The sequence below is a fragment of the Ascochyta rabiei genome, chromosome 4 (assembly GCF_004011695.2).
Source record: "Ascochyta rabiei chromosome 4, complete sequence".
NCBI lineage: Eukaryota > Fungi > Ascomycota > Dothideomycetes > Pleosporales > Didymellaceae > Ascochyta > Ascochyta rabiei.
In genome coordinates this window covers 381,640-406,003 of record NC_082408.1, presented here as the reverse complement: position 1 = coordinate 406,003, position 24,364 = coordinate 381,640, and the positions used below count along the sequence as shown (strand labels likewise).

Here is a 24,364-nt window from a genome sequence, read left to right as displayed (position 1 = left end):
GTCTTGCGCTGCAGACTCGAAGTCTGTCTGCCAACATAACTTGCCATTTACCGTTACCTTCATGGCAGGCTATTTGTGCCTCCTGCAGTCACAATACAGTGCGATTAGCACGAGAAGTAACTATCTTTGATGCATCGATGGCGTTTAATGCAGAACAAGTCGTACTGACAACGCCTATGAAAGTTGTACGTTACGAACAAGGTTGTGTATAAATTCTTTCAGTATGTCCCATGTATACCGCCTTTAACATGCACCGAAATCCCGGCAGAGCTCTCTCCCTTTTGCAACTACGTTTTCCACAATCCAGAGCTGGGCATTGGAAAAGACCATAACAGCACCTGGTAGGAAAGCGAAGTTGTTCGTCTCAACGCCAGTCCAGATCTTGCCCAACAATGTGCCCTCGGGATTCCAGACGTGTATACCGTCGCCGCACCCAGCCCAGACATTGCCTTCCAGGTCGCAATGTACACCATCTGGAAATCCACTGTCGGCATATGCAAACGTTCGACGACCCGTGAGCGTTCTCTTGTTAACGATATCAAATGCATACAGAGACGCAGGGCGAGTCATGTTTCTATCAAAGCCTCCAGCGCCTGTATCGCTGACGTACAGCGTCTTGAGATCCGGGGAAAACTCCAGCCCATTGGGCTGCATGAAGCCATCTGCCACAACGGCAATTTCTCCTGTCTTGGGAGAGAAGCGGTACAGCTGTGTTGGAATCGTAGGTACTGGTCTGAAGTGCTGGAAATAGCCATAGTCGGCGTCCGTAAACCAGAGATCTCCGGTCTCAGGATGCTGACGCACATCGTTGATGCTAGAGAAATTGCGACCGAGGAAGGACGTCAAGATCTTCTCCGATGCGCCAGTGGCCGGGTCGACGGAGACAAGGGCTGAGTAGTCATTGAACGAACCCTCATCGCAGAACAACATGCGAGAAGGGAACGAACCATTGCCTTCGGTACCGGGTGGGAAGTAACTCGTTCCTCCGTTGGCCTCAGCGAGCTCGGAATAACGAGTTGAGGATAGCGAATAGTTGTTTGCCAGATCCACCACAGTAACGTTGATTGGGTTGTCGAGATCGCCGGCCCAGTTGCTTGTCACGTACACCTTGTTTGTGTCCTTGTTGTACACACCCGCTTCGTGGAAAGCTTGCCAGTCGAGGTTATGCAGCTGTCGAGCTGTTGCCTGCTCGCCGATCACGGAAGGGAAGCTTTGGTCGTAAGCAAGAAGCTCAATCTTTGTCGGGTTGGACACATTTGTCGTGACAAGCGTGTTGATGTAGGTTGGGTTTACCGCATAAGACAGCAAGTCTACAGATATGATGTTCGACATGATGGCTTCAATCACACTTGTGATCAGAATTCCCTAACCAGAGGCGACCCAGCTTCGATTCCGTCTCTTTAAATCTCAGAGACTCAGTGCTTGCCGGTCACTCTTACGGACTTTCTACCTCGTGACGAGCCGGCTACCGGCAAGCGACCCGCCGCGACGTCATCAGCACTGTTCGCCTAGTCCTGGACCATGTTAATTTACATGCGGGGGCTTTGCGGGACCAAATTCTACATCGTCGGCAAGTGCATTTGATGTTTTGTGGGTCGGCGATTTGTCGTGTCCGGGAGCTACTACGAAGGAGCTCGTTTCTTTTAGACGATCGCGCGCCCTTACCTACTAAAACACACCTCTTACTTTAGCGTAGACACCCTAGCTACATAACCTAGATTAAATTATAGAATTAATACTATTTTATAGTCTAAGTAAGGTCTTATATGTTTATCTATTTTTTATAAGAATTGTGTCTATTTTGCTGCTAATATAGTACGTGTAAAAAGCTACTATTAAAGAGGAAGTAGAAGATTTCTTTTACTACTTACTTACTATAAAGCAAAAGAATATTCCTATATAACTTTTTTAAAGAAGTTTTCCTCTATAAGATAGCTAGGTCTTATAAGATATAACTATGTTATACTGTTGTTATTCTACTATTTATAGGGTATAATTTAGTAAGGATTTGCTGATTTTTTAATGTTCCACGCGAATGATCGACTTATGAAAACGAGCTTCTTCGTAGTACGTTAGGAAGCAAAGTGGGGAAGGTCCGATTGCTGTAGATACGCTTGTGGGGTACGCGCAAAAATGCCGATGCCGGACCCACAAAGCTTGTCATTTCATTAGCAAGCAACCATTCGCCTCGATACGAAGACATGCTGATCAGCATTGCGGCTCGAGAAGCTTGTATGTTGTCGAGATATTGCACTCCTCGAGTAAGGCGCTCGTGAAGAACGCTCACCCCGCGATTTTGATCGCTGGATTGCGATCTCACGACTTTAACGAAGAATTCATTGCTGAGACATACCCGGCAAAGCTTAGCTATATAGTATCCCAGTTACCTATTGCACTGTTAAGGAAGGTAAACAATACTAGACTTGTTTGGTAAAAAAATTAGCTAACTGAAACAGATGATAGTTATCTAAACAGGAAAAGATTGTATAAGAGTCTTTATAAGCGAAAAGAGAGTATTGGGTTTAAGACCAGAATATGTTTACTATGGTATCCGGCGAAAGTAGAGTCCCATGGCCAGTGCGGTGGCTGTTGTGCAGAAATGCCCATCGGTGTTTATAACAAGCGTGCACGGATGCTTAAGCATATAACAAAGAGAGGAAGCGCTTGCTAATTGGTGTGAGACCAACAAAACCTCGGAAGTGGAACTTGCCAAGCCTGGTACTCTTCCCCCCTATTGCACTGACCATGGGACTCTACTTTCGCCGGATACCATAGTATGTTAACAAATCCATTACGCTAGACAGAAATAATTAAAATTATTACTGTAGTATAAAGTGTAAAATCATTATCTTTGTAGGTAGTAAGTTGCGCTTCAAACCCTTCTTGAACATACTTCAAACTTTTAATTATACCAAAGAGCTACTTAAGCTCGTTCACTCTTATTCTTACACGTGGAAGTTTTCACCCTGCTACTACGAAATTTTGCTAACAAGTGCTACACAACCTCTCCGTACGGTGCTCCTTCTAGCTTGTATCCACCAGGCTGTAGTTTCTGGAACACGGCAGCTGGATCGTACTTCTTTGCGACCTTCTGGAGCCTTGACAGACTCTCTTCTCCGTAGCCTGGAACGACGTTCTGATAAGGCCCTGCATAGTTCATGTAGATGTACCTGTGGTATAATCCCCTGTTCTTTGCCTCCTGTTTTGCAGCACTCATGAAATCACCTGCAGCCTTGTTGAGCGCTTCGTCTTTGGTCTTGTCATCCCAGACCATGTAGAGAAGGACATGGAACAGAGGTCCGTCAGCAGGATCCAGACCGAGGGCATTTCCCCCCTTTTTGCTCATTTGGGAGAGCGCGGGAACAGTGAAAGCCTGGAATGTCAGAGAGCCTTGATCCGGAAGGGAGCCCACGTCTTTCTGGTGCCGCTCCTGCATCCAGGTCATGAAATCGCGGTCAAGCTTGAAAGTGCCGGCCCAGAAGGAGTAACGGTGACCCGCAGGCATTTGCGCACTGAGCATGTCAGTGTCCGATGTTAGGGTGCGGTTCAGTGTGCTGGCCATAACCGGAGGAATAGACAGGTACTGCTTAAGAATAGTCGGAGGATTGGATTCATCCACAGGCTGAAGATATTCAAGCTGAATTTGCGCAGCGGGGGAGCCCGCTGTGACCGCAAAGGAGAGGATCTGTACCGCTTTAGGGTCTGAAGGTGCACTCTCAACCATTGTTGCGAAAGCGTCGATTAACTTTGGATAATCGGGCTGAAGATGAATGCGGGTACCACCCCACATCAGACCTTGAGGGACGGTCTCAAGATTGAATTTTGTGACCACCCCGAAGTTGTTGCCTCCACCACGGAGAGCCCAGTACAGGTCAGGGAACTGCGTGGGCGTAACAGTCAGAATTATGCCCGAGGCGGTGACTACCTCGAAGAATGCAACATTGTCACAGGCAAATCCGTATATGTTGGAATGGTGAGATACTCCACCTCCAAGAACAAGGCCAAGTCCGACGTCCGAGGCTCGACCGCCAATGACTGTGAGGCCTTGTTCTGCAAGCTTCGTGTACACTGCACCCCAACGATTTCCCGGTCCAATTGCGGCGGTCTTCTTGTCACTGGAAAGCGTGATCTCGTTCATGTTCTCCAGAGAAACAGTGATGCCGCCTTCTATGCTTGATGCGCCAGGAAAGCCGGTGTGGCCACCACCCTTTATTGCGAAAGGGCACTGTGTGAGGCGAGAGAGTAGGACAACTGTTGATACATCAAGCGCTTTATCAGGCTTGAATACACAGTAGGGTTCTACCGAGGCCGTCTGTGTTGACCAGTATGCGCTTGTGAAAGCATCGTAATCGGCCGATCCGCTCGTAAGGATCTTGCTTCCGAAGATAAGCTTGAGTGAGTTGCACTACGCTTGACGTGAGTTTGAGCAAAGAAGATGAGCATATGTGTGACCTACAGCTACGGCGCAAGGATTGGAAAGCGACCGTTTCTCGGTCAAGTTAGCCAGTTCTGGTAGGGCTGACACGTCGACACCATTGGCAATGAGGGCGTCGGTAACATTGAAGTCGGAGGGTTCGAAAACATCTTGAGCGAAACCAGTGCCAGTAACAATTCCAAGACAAAAAATCGACCGAGCCTTCATGATGTGTCAGAACCGTAGCTTGTAAAGACGTGCTGTTCGAGAATGAGGGCAGATGAGGAACTTAGCTGACAGGAAATTACAGCTTTTTATTGATGTTGAGCTCTTCAAACCATTCCCGTTCTTGCTATCTAGTCAGTTCCTGACGCACCACCTGCCGTATTGCATTCCGACAAAGGATCTCTGGTACCCAGACGGAGGATTGAACGAGTATGAACCAACCATGCGGATCGTGCATTGAGTGATGCATATGCGCAGGTGGGGCCGCTACCTCGACATCCCGAGGCGCTGACGGACTGTATCGTGAGCGATTGGTGGGCGTATCGTCTGAAAAAGCTACTCTGTAATCAGTGCATGTCCTATCCCATGCCTACTGCATTATTCCGAAGCACAGAGAGACACAATGCGAGAACAACAGACGTCGCGAAGATAACTCAGCACCGGCACCAGTTAGATCCATGCTGTTTTTTGAGTGGCCGTTCCGGATCATTTCCCTGTCTGGTCTTAGATGTAACTTGTAAGTATGCCATCCAAACCACCATTCCTTGGAGCCTAGAGCAAGATCCTTCGCGCTTGGGTCAACGTGCATTAGGAATCCTCGTCACGAAACAGGGGTGAAAGACGCGGCGCAGCAATTGTCAAACCTCACTCTGTGTTAAACTCAGCACCAGATCCTCTGAGGGCAAGAGTGATCTGAGTAGCAATAGTAAGTACAGTGGTACTCGGAACAATGTTGACACAACCCATGAGGAGATGCAGCCCTCGGAAGGCAGGCAAGTCCCTAACGAAGGGACGGGAAACTGGACCCCTGGCGCACCGATATCCACCTAAGAAATAGGGCCGGGCCGAACAAAGGCAACCATTGGGAACGTTGTTAGATTATCTCCAGACAGAGCCGCCTCTATCGAATCGCATGAAATGCCATATACAAACGTGGCAAATCTTGTAGAGGTGGTACTTGGATCAGATGCGCTGTTGCACCATGTCTGCCAACAACATCCAGGCCACATTGTAAAGCTAAGGATCTGCCGCTGCGACACCCAGCTCTCCCTGCTTCGAGAGGACGTCTCCAGTCTCACCAGGCTTCACTGCAATTTCTGGCAACGATCTGGCTTGACGCGGAAGCGCGGTAGCGTGTGCCGTCCCTCTGCCGCCGTTTCCGCAGGCCGCCACCCTGCATGGTCAGTCTTAGCCGCGCACGAGAGTTATCCCAGATGGAACATGCGAGCAGAACACGCCAGATCCTCTCTCTCAGTAGGGCTGCCACTCCAGAGCTTACTGCGGCTCGAACGAAAACTAGATATGTCCTAAGATCGATACCGATCGCTGTCACTCAAACAACAAAACATATCCTTACCATGTTGTGAGGCGACCGTAGCCAAGCCGCAGTCATCGGTGCGATTCGAGCTGTGACGCATTTCCTTGCCATCAGTAGCCTAAATAGGAAGGACTAACTGTATGGAACCTGATGCGTACAAGGGGTAGGCACGAATGGCACAAGCTTAGTCCAAGGACTTCAGGACCGTACGGTAATTTGAACCGCCATACAGTTGCATACCTTCACCCAGTTCCGGGTGTTCTTGTGTCACTCCAATGATCCCATCGTCATGTCATCCAAGACCAATGGCTTCGCCCAAGGAACCGTCCTTAAGGTCGCGTACTCTATGCTCGGAGTCACGAGCTGTGTGGTACTTGCTCGGGCTGGTCTCAACGTGGTAAGGCCAAAACGACTGACAGCCTCGGACATCCTCGTCTTCTTTGCGTTCGCCTGTTACGCGACCATGTGCGCTCTCTACATAACCTTGTCGCCGTATATGCAACGGCTTTACGACGTCGTCAATGGAAAGCTGCCGCCCTACCCTGAAATGGAGCAGGAGAACATCAAGATGACTAAAATGATATTTGCGGCTCCATGCATGTTTTGGATGACCTTGTGGTTAGTCAAACTGTCGCTGCTTTTATTGTACCGGAGACTGCTGGTTGGGCTGCCCAGAGGCTATACCATTGTTTGGTGGGGCACTGCTGTGATCTGTCTTGTGGTAGGTGATCGAACGCAGGTCGTTTTTTGTAGTCCATGGAGAGCTTACACTGTTGATAGACCTATATCGGTAACTACGTTTTCTACTTCAGATCGTGCGGCAGCATATCAGGTTTTTGGACAGGAGGATGCGTAAGTCTTCTTCATTCGTGAGAAGACGACAGCGATACTGATACAGTTATTGCTAGAGTGGCGATGCTGCAGAGCAGGCGCAGCTAACCAGTTTGTTCTATTCTTTCACAGCAGACACAACTACGAACCTCACGAGTCAGTTTTCGAGCCGTCCTCTGCTCTGCATGCGTTGGTTGCTGACTTCACAGTCATGGCCCTGCCTATAAGGCTCACCTGGAATCTCCAAATGCCTCGTAGCAAGAAGAATGCTATCCTCCTCTTGTTTGCAACCGGGTTCATCTGCATCTTCTTCGCCTGCCTTCGAGTATCACAGGTCGCTATCAACGCAGCCAAGCCTGAGGCCAAAGGCCAGCCTCTGGATCCTACATGGCTCGCTATTTGGGGCATAGTTGAGTGCTCTATCGGTACGTGCCTTCATTAGCTTGCAGCGTTTGTTGAAGCTGACATTGACCAAGCTGTCATCATTGGCTGTTGCCCCGCCTTTGCAGTACTCGTGAACGCATTTCGGGCAAGAGCTACATACGATTCGCAGGGGTATCGAAAACATACTGGGACTGGGACTGGGCAGGGTAGAGGCAGCAAGGTGCAACTCAGGACAATCGGCAGCATGGGGACACGAGAGCGTAATCGCCGGTTGGGTTTGGATACTACAGACTCGCATTGGGCTGATGCACACAACAGCCAGGAGCAGCTGAGTGCGACTCATGACGGCATACTCGTCTCGACCACTGTTACGCAGAAGCAGGGCGCAACAGTTGCAGTTGAGCATCGGTAGTATTATGTGTCAATAAATGCTTAGAATCCCTTCGGTTTTGCCGAGTTCGCGTGGGATATGAGAAGGTAGAGTGGATATAAGTCATTCTCTCAGATGGCTTAGAGACCGGGTCTCTTCAGTGCACAGGTGTGGCTGAGATCAGTTATAGAACCGTACAAAATCTGCCGGAGTATTACAAGACCATGATACTAGTTGAAACAGCTGGTGTATTGATTTAATTAACTTCTGCTGAGTGTTCGTCACTAGGACACTGAGGTCGACTTTTTCGGCAGCCAGAGGCACTCAGTGTTACTCTACCGTCACAACTGCACTACGCCAGAGGTGACGGATGAGGTCTTCCCCGGAACATTGCATTAGTCGCGCTGAGTAGCTCTGGGAGTGATGGACAATGGCACTTTCGACACTACTGCATGGTAATCAAGTACGTATTATTTCATTTTGTACACGCTATGCTGATGCGCCGTATGGAACGAGATCTGAAGCTTCCAGTGATCTTTGTTTAAAGTCGTAGTCGAGTCGTCAAAACATATGCCCCCTCTTTCCATTATCATCGCCCCATGCGGATGACACCGGCATGGACAAGCTTCTGAATCTTCGAGCGAATGCCGGGATTCTTGAGATGTTCCTGCAATGCCGCAGGGTCGTCCTTGGCTTGCTGCAGGATGCTCTGCATAATGGGGTCCTGGAGAATGCCAGTGATCTAGTGTTCGTGTTAGCAAGAAAATCGTGTACAAGTGGTGTCTGTTAACATACTTCTGGGTCTCGCTGGATGCGCTCCATGGTCTGTTGCTCGGTCTCACCCTCTCGTGCGGAGTACTGGGCTTGCAGAGCCTTGGTCTCTTGCTGCTGAATTTCGCGCGCGTTCTTGCCACCCTCGTCATGCTCCATAGCTTCAGCACACACGTTGACACACTTGTTGTACTCCTTCATGACGAAGTACGCCTGGGCCTTTCGTAGGTACGCGCGGATGAACTTGGGGTCGAGCTTGGTGGCTTGATCGCAGTCCTCGATAGCTGACGGGAACGCGAGAAGCTTGATATAGCAGGCAGCTCGGTTCGAATAGCCTCTGGGGTCATCTGGTGCGCGCTTGATCATTTCAGTGTATGCTTCGACGGCGGCGGGCCAGTCGGCCTCCTTGAACTTGGTGTTTCCAAGCTCGCGAGCTTTCTCGGCCTCTTCAGGGTTGATATAAGACTGCTTATCCTGCGTGATCTTTGCCTTCTCTGCTGCGCGGAGCTTGGCGAGGACATCGGGGGTGCGGTGCTCTGTCTGAGCCTTCTGGTAGAATTTGATCGCATTGGCAAGGTCGCCCTGCTTCTCGTACGCGGTACCGATGCGAGCATAGGCCCTGTAGTGTGTCAGCTGCTGCTCTCGCATAATCGTCAGAGGACATACTTTGCAATGATCTTGAAATCTGCGTAGATCTCGCGACCATAGTCGATGGCCTGCTGACACGCCTCAATGCAACCTGGGTAGTCGCCCTTCTCGAACTTGGCAGCACCCAGGTTGGTCATGTACGCGATATCCTTGTGTGTTTCCCATGCCTTTGTGTAGTACTCAATCGCATCGTCGAACTGACGCTTCTTGTAGAACTCGGTGCCCTTCTTCTTCAACTCGTCTGCTGTGATCTTGGCTTCCTTTGCTGCCTTGTCCTCGTCGGTCTCCTCCATTTCAGGTTCTGGCTCTGGCTGTGGCTCTGGCTCCTGCTTGGGCTGTGGTGGTGTGGGTCGTGCATCGGGCATCTCCACGTCCTCTTGCGCCTCGGTCACGCCAGCGTCGGCTCCCGCGCCGCCCTGCTCTCCGGGCCCGCCAAACTGCATGTCGATGCCCAGCAGCACGCTCATGACCTGCAGGAAGCGAGGATCTTGCATGAACTCGCCCACCCGGTTGGGGTTGCTCTTCAGCTGCTGTAGCTTCTCCATGAAGGCGGGGTCTGCGAGTAGAGACGCTGTCTTGGGGTTGCTGGCCAACTTCTGGATCATGTTGGGGTCGTTGAACATGCCACCGAGCCCAGCTGAGGGGTCGCCGCCTAAGCCATCTGCCTGCGCTTCCTGTTCAATAGCCCGACGGACCGCGGCAAGGCCAGACTTTGCCTGAGCGTTGTTGGCGTCAAGCTTCAGGGCCTCGTCGAAGGCGTCCGAAGCTCCGACCAGGTCGCCCGTACCGTGCAGCGCCGTGCCCTTGCGGCCCCAACCCTTTGCCCAGTCGGGCTTGATCTCTGTCGTCTTGTTTGCATCTGCAAGGGCTTGCTCCCAGTTCTTCAGCGAGGCGTATGCGCCTGATCGGTTCGAGTAGAGCACGTGGTTCGAAGGGTCGAGCTCAATTGCTTGAGAGAACTTTTCGCTGTTTTGGCATCAGTATCAGTCTCTTCATCAGTAGGAGCGTGAGCATGGGCATCAGCGTCCGTGTCGACATCATCGTCGATATCGGTGCGTGCTGCTGGGGCGCTTACATGGACTCTTCGAACTTCTTCTCTGCAAAGAGCTTGTTGCCCTCTGCCTTGAGCGCGTCAGCCATGGTGTGTGGTTTGCGGGCGATTTGTGGTGTGGGTTTCGAGGCAGCTTGCAGCGGATTCGAGCGCAGCGCAGGTAGAGGTGTTGTGCAGAAATACGTTTGGCCGCGCAGCTAGAATGTTCGATGGCGGAGCTCCGGCGGGGGATAAGTCTGTGCGCACAGGGCTGAAGGCTCATCCCACCATAGTCATGTTGCCGTACCTGTTCAACAGCTCGAAAAGAACAGACAAGTGCAGATTACAGCTACACCATCATGACGATGAATATGACGCTCGTTCGTCAGGCTGCATGGAACGCGCAAGTCGCTCAGAGCGAGTGCACCGATAAGATCTTTGTACAAAATCTTGCAGTCACCGTCAATGCCGGTACAGATGTCTGGGGCCGCAAGAAGAAGCAACGAGCACTCATCAGCGTCACCGTAACACTCGGTACCAACTTTAACTCGGCTTCCTCTACAGACACGGTCGACGAGAGCACTGTCCATTACGGTACTCTCAGCAAGGCCATCCAAGCGCGCATTCAGGATGACAGTCTGGACTGGATGAGTACGGCAGACTTGTCGATATCCATCGCTGGCATCGTACGCACAGCTGCAGGCTCAGCACCCATCTATGCTATAGAGACAGATGTGCGCTATCTAAAAGGCAGCATGTTTGGTGAAGGAGCTTGCCATCAGACCTCTATCATTACACAGTCAGGTACCTACTCGAACGTACTCTACCTGCAGAACGTTCGCATACCGTGCTTGATCGGCGTGAACTCCAACGAACGACTGCAAAAGCAGCCGGTCGTTGTCAACCTACGAGTCGATTGTATCCCTGCATCACGTGTGGATGACTATGCAGCACTGGAGACCGCACTGGTTCAGGTACGTTTGGCTCGACCCACCCTGGTCGCACTTCTGACATCTGCCAGATTGTCTCAGCGACGGCTTACGAGACACTCGAGAGCCTCTTAGCGTTTGTCGTGCAAGAGCTCAGAGCGACCTTCTTCATCAGGGAGGAAGACCAGGGCGCATACATTTGTCTGAGGATGGAGAAGCCGATGGCTGTGCCATTTGCAGACGCTCCAGCTGTCGAAATAACACGACCAGTGAGATCAGCATGACAACAAGGTCAGCGTGCAACCAGTCGGCTGGTGGCTGACAAGTCCAACTGTGAATCCCTCCCAGTGGCCAATTTGGGAGCCGAGCGTGTATGTGGCTCGCGCCGCTAGTACTTGGGTAGGCGAGCATTCCATAGTGTAGGAATTCAAGCTAGACAACATTCGAACTACTCCCATAAAAAGTGGCTGCCTGCGTACGCAAACTCAGCATACGCAGAACCTTGCAAGAGAGGCATCACTAGCAGGGAAGATGTCAAAGCTTGAAAGCAAAACCATTGGAATTCGATGTACTAGTGAACAGACACCAATGCCAAGCCGAACAAAAGACTTTCACACGGAATAATTAGTCTTGCAGCCTCAGCAACTTGACTCGGACACGAAACCTGTCGAGGATACCCAGCTGTGTCAGTAGATCCCCCACGTGGCTCAAGCTCATCCCGCGGGCGTGAACGAGCAACGCCACGACGTCCACCGCTTTTTCCCGAACCAACATGCAGCATCGCCGGGGTCCATGTCGCAGCGCACCGAACAAGACTCATTTTCCTCCATAGAGACCATGTTGCGTCTTCTGTTGCCACTCTCTGTACTCAAGCGTGTCAAAAAGACCAGTCTGGGGCAGTTGTTGGGGGAGCTGCCAGAATGTCGTTGGGCACACTAGATGCATCGTGCAGCTGTCGCCGCAGCTTAGCCCCGGCTGGCGACAAGGGGCTTGAAATTTTGGCCATAGCTTCAGAGCAACGCCCGCTCAACAATAGTGCACCCGCGGCTTTTGCGACACAGCGACGCTATCAATTGCTCACGCACTGTATTTCTGGGCATCTAAGGTGTGCTTGTGAGCGTCTTGTGACACGTCGGTGTAGAACTCGACGAATACTGCGCTGCGACGTGGAAGACAGGGGATGAGGGGTCAAGAACTGACGCAGACGCAGGCGCAGCCCTCGACCTCCAACTTTCTTGGATGGTGTTTCCGTAGACAGCAATGATAGCTGAGAGGCGCTGGGCTAGGCAAGCCAATGCCGTATAAAGCGTGCTGCTGCTCGGATCAGGCATGTCAACTCTCTACACGCCTGCAGAACCCGCTTGCGGCTTCTAACTCTCAGCTCCATCGCCGTTGCTAGGTCGAGAACGTGCCTCGACTTGCTGCCCCACTACAGTCCGTGCCAACAGCCACTGCCTTTAAGCAACCTGACCGCCTCGCCCCATCTACTCCTGTCAACAATTCACTCTCTCCTCACACAGAGTGTCTTTCTCCATAATACCCACACACTCACCTCTACCACACACACACTATGGCTGCTCGCGCTCTTCCTTCTCACCTCAAGCCTTCTGCCGCTGAGGGCGGCGAGGGTGGCTTCGCGCCGCGCCATCACGGCAAGACGCAGTCCCACGTTGTAAGTTATGCTCTGTTTCTGCAGCTGTCCAGGCCCCCTTCTTCTGTTTTTCGTCCGTCTGGACCATGACCAGTCGAGTGGTTCCTTCTTGCCAGCGTTCTGCAGTCCAATTCGCGCCTTCGGAGCAATTGGTGTCTACGTTTGTCGAACAGGAGGTCCCAGCACAGCACAGACAGAGGAAGACTCGCTATTCTACTGCATCTTTCGCCGACCGAGCACTTTGCTGCTTTCCAAAACCCACTTATGTTCTCGGGCTTTTGGCAGTCTGCCACCAGTTCGTCCTGCTTTCCTGTGTTGATCATGGCACTGTTACTGGCCGAGCGCCGCACACGCCTGGCCACACCTGGCCACACCTGCTAGAGACGCACTGCACCCTCAAATCTTACCGGAACCTGCTAACTCGGGTGTTCTCTACAGGCTTTCGAGAACACATCTACCAATGTTGCTGCTTCGCAAATGCGCAACGCTCTCAACAAGCTCGCCGATGGCGTCACTGACCCCGCAGAGAAGAAGGTGAGCCACTGTCCAACACACACCTGCCCAGCAGTCTTTCTGCGCCAGTTATTGGAATCGGGCACTCTGCGGAGTGCTTCGCACGCCGAGTGCTACGAGTCTGTGCCACCGGAACACACGCTGACCCACGCAGTACTTCGAGACGGAGATGGACAATTTTTTTGCCCTGTTTCGACGATACCTGAACGACAAGGCCAAGGGCAACGCCATCGACTGGAACCGCATTGCTCCTCCGAAGAAGGAACAGGTTGTCAACTACAACGACCTTGCCAATTCCGAGGCGGTCGAATACCTCAACAAGCTGGCAGTCGTCAAGCTCAACGGTGGTCTCGGTACTTCCATGGGCTGCGTTGGCCCCAAGTCAGTCATCGAGGTCCGCGATGGCATGTCCTTCCTTGACTTGTCGGTGCGCCAGATCGAATACCTGAACCGCACATACGACGTCAATGTCCCCTTTGTCCTCATGAACTCGTTCAACACGGACAACGACACTGCCAGCATCATCAAAAAGTACGAGGGACACAACATTGATATTCTCACCTTCAACCAGTCCAAGTACCCTCGAATCTTGAAGGACTCGCTTCTGCCAGCTCCCAAGACTCGCGAGTCTGACATTGCCAACTGGTACCCTCCGGGTCACGGTGACGTTTTCGAGTCTCTGTACAATACCGGCATGCTGGACAAGCTTATCGAGCGTGGCATCGAGACCATTTTCCTCTCCAACGCTGACAACCTCGGTGCCGTTGTTGATCTACGCATTCTGCAGCACATGGTCGACTCCAAGGCTGAGTACATCATGGAGTTGACCGACAAGACCAAGGCCGATGTCAAGGGCGGTACCATCATTGACTACGAGGGCTCTGTCCGTCTGCTCGAAATCGCACAGGTTCCCAAGGAGCACGTCAACGAGTTCAAGTCAATTAAGAAGTTCAAGTACTTCAACACCAACAACATCTGGATGGATGTCAAGGCCGTCAAGCGTGTCGTTGAGCAGAACGAGCTTGCCATGGAGATCATTCCTAACGGCAAGTCCATCCCTGCTGACAAGAAGGGCGAGGCCGACATCTCCGTCCTCCAGCTCGAGACTGCTGTCGGTGCTGCTATCAAGCACTTCAAGGGCGCCCACGGTGTCAACGTCCCCAGGAAGCGTTTCCTGCCCGTCAAGACTTGCTCCGACCTTATGCTCGTCAAGTCGGATCTGTACACGTTGCAACACGGCCAGCTTGTTATTGACCCCAACCGCTTCGGTCCCGCCCCTCTGATCAAGCTCGGCAGCGACTTCAAGAAGGTTTCCAGCTTCCAGAACCGCATTCCTTCGATCCCCAAGATTGTTGAACTTGACCATCTGACCATTACCGGTCCGGTCAACCTTGGCCGCGGCGTCACCCTCAAGGGCACAGTCATTATTGTTGCCACAGAAGGGTCCACTATCGATATTCCCCCGGGCTCCATCCTCGAGAACGTTGTCGTTCAGGGTTCGCTGAGATTGCTTGAGCACTAGATGGGTTTCTAGAGTGTTGTTGATGTCCATAGTAGATTTACGAAAACATAGAGTCTTTCGGGTAGCGACTGACCATGATGGCTGGCACACATTTCTGTAGCTTAGCACACTTCTTCCAGGCGACGAGGACGTAACGATGCACGCCTCGGACGCTTTACGGATTGTAATAAAACAAAAGTTGCATCTCTACGGCAGACCCGTGCACGTGTCGGTTGATCGTGTGTGATGCTTGCCTGATTGCGGCCTGATGTCGACGTATAGCAGCAGTTGTGTTTCAGCCCGACGTGACGTCAGGTCCAAGCTCAAGCTGCCGCCATTGCAGCGGTCGTATGAGACAGACAGCGCATGCCGGAGCCTTGCAGCAGAGGCGCAGTCAAGCAACCAGCTGCCTGGCGCGTGGCTTTGGTTACCTCTGCTTATGTACATAGGCAGCTCTCGTCGTGCGCCTGATATATAGTAGTGTCACAATCCATGATTTCCGGTTTCTTGTTCCTTGCGCGACGCGTCTTGTCTTTCGCATTCCACGACTCGGGCAGCTCGCGCGAGGCAGGTCGGACATTGACCGCATCTTGTGCAGACGTTGATACCCAACGAACCAGCTGAAAAAGGGCCGCAGGCACAGCCGCAGGCACAGGCATATGTTCGCAGTTGCTGTCCAACCTGTCGACGAGCACGAATGGGCGAAATGGCCGCCGAGTCGCACGAAAGCAAAGGGCAGCAGCCGGCTGAGAGCACCGCAAACAATGAAGCAGCCCAGCGGGAGGCCTACGATTACTGGGGGTATTTGCTGCAACCAGACAAATGCGGCACACCAAGGCTGGACCGCCTGCTGAAGGGAATCGCACAGGTCATTGTGAGTCGAAGTGCTGCGTCTGAGGATGCTGGGAGAGCTGATACGGAGCCTGCAGAGTGACAAGTTCGAGCCCAGCGACTCTCCCGACCTCACGCCATCCCAGATCGCAGCATGGTACCGTGCAGTGGGTGGGAACTACGACGTCCTCTTCACCGAGACGCCTCCCTCCTCGATCGCCTTCATCTACCGCTCCCTCGGCGCTTACCACAGCTTGCAACCGTCGGCAAACGACGATGGCTACTCTTCACCTGGCATTCCTGCGCTCAAGAAACAGGGCTTCGTGACATGGCAGACAATCCAGCTGTTGCTCGGCCCGCAGGAGCATGTGCCCTTCCTGCAGAAATCGGTGGAGCAGTTCGACGTGATCGACCCAGAGACAAACGACACATTTCTCAAAATACTGCCGAGCAAGTGCTTCCCGGACAAACCAGATCCGGCCATGGAGGAGTGGTACGAGGGCGTTGCTGCTAGACTCAGAAGGGAGGCAGAGGCAGAGGCAAGTGGAGCGCACGTTGAGGACGAGCCGCGGAGCTCAGCAGACATGCCAGGAGATGGGTCGTCTGCAGATGAGAAAACGGGTGCATTCAAGTACTTCGAAGATCCCATGTACCGCAAGTCTCGGCCCAGACCGACCTTCATGCGACATGTATCCAAAGAGCAAGCTCGTGCGAACAACGACCACGGACCCGTGTCGAGAGTCAGGCACATGCTGAACCCCTTCAGTCGGCGGCGCAGCCTTGTACCGGGGCGCTACGACGACGACGACAGCTACTCAGAAGAAGATGCTACCCCGGTTGCGCCCAATCCACCGTCCACCCAACGGTACCCTTCACACAGGCGCACTTACCCACCACGACACGAAAGTTCACTGTCCACGACGGACTCTGACTCTGATCCTGAGAAGCCGCCGTCGAGACGACGCACGCCTGTCCTTGGTCATCGAAGACCACACGAGCCGCCCATCTCGCCGAGGGAATACTTCCCCACCTATCCCGAGCCCTATCGCCCCTCGACACAGCATGTCCCAAGTGAGAGGCCTGAGGTCAGAACACCCAGCGCGCCCCCACCACAGCCAGTGTACGGTCCGACCAAGTCACCTCTCTTCGCTACGCACGTTGCGCAGATGCAGGCACGAAACTACTACGATCGCCCGGCCATGCCGGCACGAACGAGCTACCGACCCCTACCGGCGGCCCATGTCAGGTATGCAAGCCAACCATCGCCGATGAGCCCGCAGCGAGATGTGGATGCGCCGTATACGCGTGAGCACGACCGCTACAGCCACCGCGACCGAGATACTCCGTGGGAGGGTGGAAGCAGCCACCACGGCAGCAGCCAGTCGCAGTCGCACCGCCGCCATTCTTCAACAGGAGATGCCATGTACGCCCGGGAACGCGGCAATGAGGACCGCGACATGGCTAGGACACGCAGTCACGACCGAGCGAGGGATGGGTGGGACGGGCGAGAGAAAGACAGGAGTCGAGACAAGCGAAGCTACGACCGAAGCAGAGGAGACAGCGGTGACAGAGATCGGGACAGGGACAGAGACAGGGACAGGGACAGGGACAGAGATAGGCACCGAGGGTTGCATAGGTATGTCGGGGGTGTGGAGGGGGGTGTTGGGGGGAGGAGGTATCCTGTTCCACATGCTGATGGTTACTAAAGCGTGCACAGGGTTGGAGGGAGAATGGCTAGGCTGTTGAAGGAGTTCTGAAAGGCACGTGATGATTTTGGAATGGGAGCACACATGCGCGGCAGCCAGCAGCGCGGTAGCGAACTGGGCAGGCCCGCAGGGGTAGTACTATGGCGCACGACACGTGACGTACACAGCTCGACATGCTTTCTTCCACGAACTTGCGGGGCTATGCGTGGCCTGACGAACGATTCACGTGTGGCCTGACGAACGATTCACGCGTGTAGGTAAAGCACGATGGGACAAATACAAGTTACGGGCTGCGAGTGGGAAGCGTAGTTTGCCACCGTGTCCAGTGCGTGTGCGTTGTGGGCGTGCGGAGGCGGCGGATATTAGAGATGAAGATTTGCAGCTGGAGTGAGAAGTAAGCTTGCACAGCTCCCAGGCCGCGCAACGGTCGCGGAGTCGCGGTGGAGTCGCGAGCGCTAGCTGGACCCTGCCTAGAGCGTAGAGCGGACAGCGGACAGCAGGGGCCGAGATGCAAAAGACGCAGCCACTCAAGCCGCAGGCAGCAGCTACACAGAGAGCCAGCGGAGTCGCCGAGGAGCTGCTAGCTGCAGGTAACAGAGGGAGTCGGAGCAGCACAGGACACGCTATCCAAGCTGGCATGCAGGTAGCTACAGCAGGGGAGCATTACATAGACACTGGATACTGGACAGTGCGGCTGGAAATTGACATGCCATATACCTAGCGATATCGTGTACGTACTGGCCCAAGCTGTGGGCTGTGGCAGTGCAGCCGGATCTCCACTAGGGCATGTCATTGCTGGGTAAACACTAAACACCAAACACTAAACACCTGGGTCCTCATCCAAGCTCCTGAAAGAGCTCTGTCCCGCTCCGCTTGGCTGCATCCCCTCCCCACGGCCTCGAACCTCAAACTCCCTGTCTACCCATTGTTTGTCCGCCATTCTTTCGCCGCACCTGCAGGGTCCACCGTCTTCGTTTGCGGTCTGTACGCTCTTCGCTTGCTGTCTGTACAATCTTCTTCTACTGTCTGTAGGGTTGTGGTTCACTGTCTGTACCATCCCCGTGCAGCGTCCATTGGACCGTCTCTTGACACACAGATACACACACACGGGCGTGTTGCGTGGTGAGTGATCAGTAGCTGCGGGCCGTGTACGCCTTCGGTTAGACAGATGGCAGTCGGGCTAATTCACGAGCAAGCAGAAGCAAGTTTGCGCCGCGTCACCACCACCCACCACGCAGTGCAGTACTACCGTGCACCACGCCATTGACGGCCCCTCGCGCTCTGCTCTCGACTGCGAGCGCACCGGCACCGCTCGTTCTGCATGCGCCCGCTGCCCTCGCGCAGGTAATCAGCAGCGCCTGCCCACCTTCCACTGTCCACTGCCCGTTGCCCGTTGCTCGTTGCTCGTTGCTCGTTGACCCATTGGGCGTTGCACACGGCCCACACCCGCCTCAGCCATGAGCCATCTCAACGGCACCGCCGAGCATGCCTCGGAGCTGAAGCAGCAGGGCGCCCTCGACGCCGCCCGCGACCCTCATTCGCGCGTCACGGCCGAGGCCGCAGAGCAGAGCGTCGTCGACCAGGCGCGCCAGGGCGGCAGCGCGGCCTTCCAGTTCGACCCCGACGCCAGCCCCGAGCAGAAGCGCGCCCAGGCGAGGGCGCGAGTCCCGCCGGGCTTCCACCACGAGCGCAACCACAATGCCACGGCCCTGGTCTCGGACGCCGACGAAGCCGCAGCCGGCGCCCCGCAGTACGACCTCCCCCCGCCCACCAAGGCTGGTGCCATCGGCTTGGACCTGCCCTCATCGTCCGCTGCCAACGGCCATGCGCCCGCGCCCGAGTCTGACCCGGATGCGCGCTGGGAACGCGTTGGCTGGGCCCCGCGCTTCGGCATGCCCGGTTCGGAGAACAAGGACGAGGACGAGGGCACCATGCTCGACCACCAAACCTACCTCGAAGGCCAGCTCGACGACAAGTTCTTCGGCGACTGGTACCACAACACGGGCGTCATCATCTTTGCCTGCCTGAGCTCGTGGGTCGTGGCCACGCTCGGCGGAGGCCTCGGCTGGATCATGATCATCATGGCCATCTGCGGCACCTACTACCGCACCTCGATCCGCCGTGTGCGCAGAAACGCCCGCGACGACCTCAACCGCGAAATGGCCAAGAACAAGCTGGAGACGGACACGGAGAGCCTCGAGTGGATCAACAGCTTCCTCGTCAAGTTCTGGCCCATCTACGCCCCTGTCCTCTGCGACACCATTGTTGGCTCCGTCGATCAGGTCCTGTCTACCTCCACCCCCGCCTTCCTCGATAGTCTGAAGATGAAGACGTTCGTTCTGGGAACCAAGCCACCGCGCCTGGAGCACGTCAAGACCTACCCCAAGACCCAGGACGACATTGTGCTCATGGACTGGAAGTTCAGCTTCACACCCAACGACACAATGGACCTCACCGCGCGACAGGTCAAGAACAAGATCAACCCCAAGATCGTTCTCGAAATCCGTATCGGCAAGGGTCTGGTCAGCAAAGGCTTGGACGTCATTGTCGAGGACATGGCCTTCTCCGGACTCATGCGTCTCAAATTCAAGTTGCAGCTTCCGTTCCCGCACATCGAGAAAGTCGAAATGTCCTTCTTGGAGAGGCCGACCATTGACTACGTCTGCAAACCGCTAGGCGGCGAGACGTTTGGTTTCGATATCAACTTCATTCCTGGTCTAGAGACGTTCATCATGGAGCAAATTCACGCCAACCTCGGCCCTATGATGTACGACCCCAACGTCTTTCCCATTGAAATCGCCAAGATGCTTGCTGGAAATCCAGTCGATCAAGCCATCGGTGTCCTGCAAGTCACCTTCCACGGTGCACAGGGTCTCAAGAACCCCGACAAATTCTCTGGTACGCCAGACCCGTACGCGACTGTCTCGATCAACAACAGAGCCGTGCTTGCACGCACCAAGACTGTGCACGAGAATGCCAATCCTCGCTGGAACGAGACTATCAACATCATTGTTACTTCGCTAAAGGACGCCCTGACCATCAACCTGTTCGATTTCAACGACATTCGCAAGGACAAGGAGCTTGGAACAGCCACGTTCGCACTCGAGCAGCTCGAGACAGATTCTGTCCACGAGAACATGCACCTCGAGATCATGTCTGGTGGCCGACCGCGCGGTATTCTTCAGGCTGACATTCGCTTCTTCCCCGTTCTCGAGGGCACTACCCTGCAAGATGGCACCAAAGAGCCTCCGCCAGAGTCTCGCACAGGCATCATCAAGTTCACTGTTGAGCAAGCCAAGGATCTCGACGGCACCAAAAGTATGATTGGTCAATTGAGCCCGTACGCTGTACTGCTGCTCAACGGCCGTGAGGTTCACAAGTCTCGCGCCATGAAACGCACAAACATCCCTATCTGGCCCGATGCGACCAAGGAAATGCTCATCACAGACCGCAAGAAGGCAAAGCTTGGCCTGGTCATCAAGGACGATCGCGACTTGGCGGGAGATCCTATTCTTGGAACCTATCAGATCACCATCGATGACATGCTTGACCTGACAGCAAAGGGCCATGAGTGGTACAACCTGGCTGGCGCTCAGACTGGGCGCGCAAAGATGAAGCTGGAATGGAAGCCTGTGGCACTCAAGGGCTCTCTGTCCTCGGGCGGATACCTCACACCGATTGGTGTCATCAGGCTCCACTTCCAGAGCGCTCGCGACTTGCGAAATCTCGAAACTATGGGCAAGTCGGATCCGTATGTTCGTGTGCTGCTCTCTGGTGTCGAGAAGGGTAGAACGGTTACCTTCAAGAACAACCTAAACCCCGATTGGGACGAAGTCGTCTACATCCCCGTCCACACCATACGTGAGAAGCTGACCCTCGAGGTTATGGATGAAGAGACGCTGGGCAAGGACCGTTCATTGGGACACGTCGAGCTGTCAGCGGGCGACTACATTCAACAAGACGAGAACGGCGAGTATCTCGTTCATGAACAGAAACAAACTATACCTGGTCCACTGCGCATGTCCGGCACGTCAGGCCACAAGGGCACGCTAAACTACACATGCTCGTTCTACCCGACTATCCCCACCTGGGATCCCGAAGAAGACGAAGAGGAATCGGAAGAGACCACTCCCAACGGTCGCTCCCGTGCGGCTAGCATCCAAACGGCAGGATCAAAGGCGCCAGCATCGACGCACGCGCGTACTGTATCTGGTACAAGCCAACTCGTTCGATCCGAGACTGCGGGCACCATCTCCTCCTTGGCACCCAGCAGCTCTCAAAGAGATAGCGCGGCCGACTTGGCTAAACAGCTTGAAAAGAACGAGTACCAGCAAAACGAACCGATCCCTGAGAAGCATAAGATTGAGAAGCTGCGCCTGAACGCCGAGGACCTGCAGCAGTATGGTAAGCTGCGACAAGATGGGAAGGACGTGGGAAAGTACAGGTGGCTGAGTTGGTGTCCCCAGCCTGCTGCCTTGCACCCATACTCTCACTTTCCTTTTCCCTTGATGTAAGCATGTGCTGACCTTGTACAGAGTCCGGACTTCTTGTATTCAAGCTTATCGATGGCGAGTTTGCTGAAACGGGCGGATATGTTGATGTTCTTATGGATGACATGGCATATCCAAGCTACTCCAGTGCCAAGATCAAAAACCGCCATATGACTTTCGGCGAGGGCAAGTCATGTCGTTGGCTACCGTTGTGCATCACTGACTGTTCTTAGTGGGCGAGACCATGGTCCGCGAGCTCGACTTCTCCAAGATCACTCTGCGCATTATCGAGCAGATCAACAAGGACGGCGACGGAGACCAGGATCACGTGATTGCTAAACTCACAGGCAACACCATCGATACACTGCGACGCTGCTTGTACACACCTACTCAACTCACCTTGAAAGACAAGCACGGCAAGGAGAGCAAGATCACTGTCAGTCTCAAGTATCTGCCAGTCAAGATGCGCCTGGATCCCAGCGAATCGTTCAACAATCAAGGTACACTCCGTGTTGACGTTCTGGACGCGGCGGACTTGCCAGCCGCTGACCGCAACGGCTTCTCGGATCCTTACTGCAAGTTTGTTCTGAACGACAAAGAGGTTTACAAGACGAAGACCCAAAAGAAGACACTCCACCCGGCGTGGAACGAGTACTTCGAGGTCCCTGTGAGGAGCCGAACTGGTGCAGATTTCGTCGTCAATGTCTATGACTGGGACTTTGGTGATAAGGCCGACTTTCTTGGCAAATCCGCCATCAACCTCGAAATCTTGGAGCCTTTCCAACAGCAGGAAGTTACTCTTGGCCTGGATGGCAAGAGCGGTGCGATTAGGCTTAGAATGCTCTTCAAACCAGACTACGTTGTCCGCGCCCGCCAAGGCTCAAGTACCTTCTCGGGCACCTTTGCTGTACCCGGCAAAGTCATCGGCGCCCCTGTCAAAGGTGTTGGCAAGGGCGCTGCCTTGGTTGGCGGCGGTGTAGTTCGCGCCGGTACATTCCTCGGCCGGGGTTTCAAACGTAGAAAGTCACGCGGAGCCAATAGCGAGGATGACTTTGACCATCCAGACTTGGGAGACAGACCAAGCATGGACGTCCCACTCGTGTCGGTTGAGGGCGGCAACACTACTTCCATCTCCGCCGAACCCACAACGCCAAATCGAAACACATCCGAGCATAATCGCCACCGCAGCTGGGGGGCACAGTCCTTCTCTAGCAGACTGGGAGATTCAGCGGCGCCCGGTGGTGGCGAGCAGGGTACTGCGAATATCTCTATCGTCTCCGCTGACGGCTTTCCACCCGGCATAAACCTGCGCGTCTTCGTCCATCTGGGCAAAAAGGACGTACACAAGACTGACCATATCAAGACCGCTACAGGCAGTGTTCAGTTCGAGAACGAGACTTTCAAAGTCCCATGCACAGCAGACCAATTTTTCAAAGTCACAGTCAAGGACCACGCTACCTTTGGACGCGACGACGAGCTTGGTGAGGCGCAATTTACAATTGACGATTCGCGCACTGGTGGCGAAAAGAACGTTGGTGTTGGGAAGGGCATGGTTGTTATACGCAGCTCCTTCACACCAGCCGATGCCGTGAGCCAGGTAGGGAGCGTGAGTCCGAGAGTGTCAGGCGGGAGGAGAGGACTGCTGAGTAGAGGGAAAGAGAGAAGCCCCGCACCTCCGGGCGCTTAGAAAGCCCGCACACGTCTAAGAAGACAGAGCTGTGGCTACAGCGATTTCGCGGCTTGCTGTGGGAGGGATGCCAGGTTCGCGAGCTCAACGGAGAGTCTCTACAAGGAAGTGCCGAGAGGACGGGCACAAGTGAGGAACGAGAGAAAAGGGGCTTAATGGCTGGGCCGGCGTGGGTCGTTTTGCTGTCTTGTGAGAAAACCTAGGCGCAGCTGCGGTGCTTCTTTCACCTTGCCGCAGTATGCTTATTCTTCCTCTATTAGGAGGGTGCTTGATACCAGTCTATTCAATAATTCAATTCCACCTACACGTGTTCTCATATGATACAATTTTTGACTCCACGCACTGCTTCGAGCTTTTGGGACCAGAGCAGTAGGAGATAAATGGCTGTGGAAACATGGCACAAAAGCTCGATGTTGAAAGGCTGGCGGCGTACCGGTAGAGATTCTCGCTGTTTAATCAAAGGACCTTATTGATACTCATAATAGTATATTACCTGTTTTGGAGCATGTAGAGTCACGCTCAACCAAAAACAATGACAGCGCAAGAGCTATACAGGTATGCAGCTGATTGTGTGCGTGGTCGAGAGGTTGGTGCCAGAAAAGGGACTGACTACATTGCCCTTGAAGTGGGGAGTGCAAAAAAGAAGAAAATTGCCACCTACCCGAATCGAACGAGCGATCTTCGCATTGCAAGTGCGACGCCTTACCACTTGGCCAAGGAGGCTTGACTTCTTTGATAATTTAGAGACGAAAAAGTTGATTATATAGATTTGTGTTGGATGATCGCTGCGTCTTCTCGATGTTCTTAACTGCAATATCACCCAAGTGGGGCAGACTTGCACGTCTCATTTAAGAATATAGTGCCCCACTCACATGTCGCATCCTGCCAACTAGTTGCGCTGCTGATGTTCGACGTGTACTAGTCCCATGGCCAGTGCAGACAGGGATTCGACTAGGGTTTCGCGGAAAGTGCTGGAGTTTTTGTACCACTCACGCTCTGTCCTATCACGATTCATTTTCGTCGATATGTCACCACGAAGATCTCTGACTTTGAATGCTTCAGCTC

General features: G+C 53.8%; 8 protein-coding genes and 1 non-coding gene across 11 annotated transcripts, besides 4 other annotated features; 5 read left to right on the top strand and 4 right to left on the bottom strand.

Annotated features, from left to right (window-relative positions):
* Positions 1-243: 243 nt before the first annotated feature.
* EKO05_0002549 (Gluconolactonase) lies at positions 244-1,332 on the bottom strand (the record flags this gene model as incomplete). The annotated part of the gene is made up of 1 exon (XM_038945076.1): positions 244-1,332. The coding sequence occupies one exon, from the start codon at positions 1,330-1,332 to the stop codon at positions 244-246; it is 1,089 nt and encodes a 362-aa protein (XP_038801147.1).
* Positions 1,333-2,540: 1,208 nt separating this feature from the next.
* Positions 2,541-2,775: a dispersed repeat.
* Positions 2,776-2,995: 220 nt separating this feature from the next.
* On the bottom strand, positions 2,996-4,642 carry EKO05_0002548 (uncharacterized protein; the record flags this gene model as incomplete). The annotated part of the gene is made up of 2 exons (XM_038937708.1): positions 2,996-4,405; positions 4,457-4,642. 2 exons carry the CDS (start codon positions 4,640-4,642, stop codon positions 2,996-2,998), a joined length of 1,596 nt encoding a protein of 531 aa, XP_038801146.1.
* Positions 4,643-6,246: 1,604 nt separating this feature from the next.
* Positions 6,247-7,584, top strand: EKO05_0002547 (uncharacterized protein; the record flags this gene model as incomplete). Its single annotated transcript, XM_038938092.1, has 5 exons — positions 6,247-6,678; positions 6,738-6,809; positions 6,866-6,944; positions 6,998-7,213; positions 7,265-7,584. The coding sequence occupies 5 exons, from the start codon at positions 6,247-6,249 to the stop codon at positions 7,582-7,584; spliced, it is 1,119 nt and encodes a 372-aa protein (XP_038801145.1).
* Positions 7,585-8,131: 547 nt separating this feature from the next.
* On the bottom strand, positions 8,132-10,101 carry EKO05_0002546 (Hsp90 cochaperone; the record flags this gene model as incomplete). Its single annotated transcript, XM_038937884.1, has 4 exons — positions 8,132-8,284; positions 8,338-8,932; positions 8,980-9,927; positions 10,037-10,101. 4 exons carry the CDS (start codon positions 10,099-10,101, stop codon positions 8,132-8,134), a joined length of 1,761 nt encoding a protein of 586 aa, XP_038801144.1.
* Positions 9,256-9,302: a tandem repeat.
* A 249-nt stretch (positions 10,102-10,350) lies between the features above and the next one.
* Positions 10,351-11,204, top strand: EKO05_0002545 (uncharacterized protein; the record flags this gene model as incomplete). The annotated part of the gene is made up of 2 exons (XM_038937931.1): positions 10,351-10,965; positions 11,013-11,204. The coding sequence occupies 2 exons, from the start codon at positions 10,351-10,353 to the stop codon at positions 11,202-11,204; spliced, it is 807 nt and encodes a 268-aa protein (XP_038801143.1).
* Positions 11,205-12,490: 1,286 nt separating this feature from the next.
* EKO05_0002544 (UTP--glucose-1-phosphate uridylyltransferase) lies at positions 12,491-14,606 on the top strand (the record flags this gene model as incomplete). The annotated part of the gene is made up of 3 exons (XM_038937824.1): positions 12,491-12,592; positions 13,010-13,105; positions 13,239-14,606. 3 exons carry the CDS (start codon positions 12,491-12,493, stop codon positions 14,604-14,606), a joined length of 1,566 nt encoding a protein of 521 aa, XP_038801142.1.
* A 676-nt stretch (positions 14,607-15,282) lies between these two features.
* EKO05_0002543 (uncharacterized protein) lies at positions 15,283-17,173 on the top strand (the record flags this gene model as incomplete). Of its 2 annotated transcripts, XM_038937820.1 has the most annotated exons (3): positions 15,283-15,459; positions 15,515-17,052; positions 17,134-17,173. In XM_038937820.1, the coding sequence occupies 3 exons, from the start codon at positions 15,283-15,285 to the stop codon at positions 17,171-17,173; spliced, it is 1,755 nt and encodes a 584-aa protein (XP_038801141.1). The 2 variants fall into 2 exon arrangements, with proteins under 2 accessions (XP_038801141.1, XP_059491918.1); XM_059635935.1 differs by having other exon boundaries at positions 15,515-17,173.
* Positions 16,992-17,028: a tandem repeat.
* Positions 17,174-18,506: 1,333 nt separating the features above from the next.
* Positions 18,507-18,539: a tandem repeat.
* Positions 18,540-18,579: 40 nt separating this feature from the next.
* Positions 18,580-23,299, top strand: EKO05_0002542 (Tricalbin-2; the record flags this gene model as incomplete). 2 transcript variants are annotated; one of them, XM_059635934.1, is made up of 3 exons in its annotated part: positions 18,580-21,526; positions 21,658-21,798; positions 21,846-23,299. In XM_059635934.1, 3 exons carry the CDS (start codon positions 18,580-18,582, stop codon positions 23,297-23,299), a joined length of 4,542 nt encoding a protein of 1,513 aa, XP_059491917.1. The 2 variants fall into 2 exon arrangements, with proteins under 2 accessions (XP_059491917.1, XP_059491916.1); XM_059635933.1 differs by having other exon boundaries at positions 21,658-23,299.
* A 651-nt stretch (positions 23,300-23,950) lies between these two features.
* On the bottom strand, positions 23,951-24,022 carry EKO05_4t2. The gene has a single exon. It is a non-coding gene; the product is annotated as a tRNA-Ala (tRNA).
* Positions 24,023-24,364: the final 342 nt, after the last annotated feature.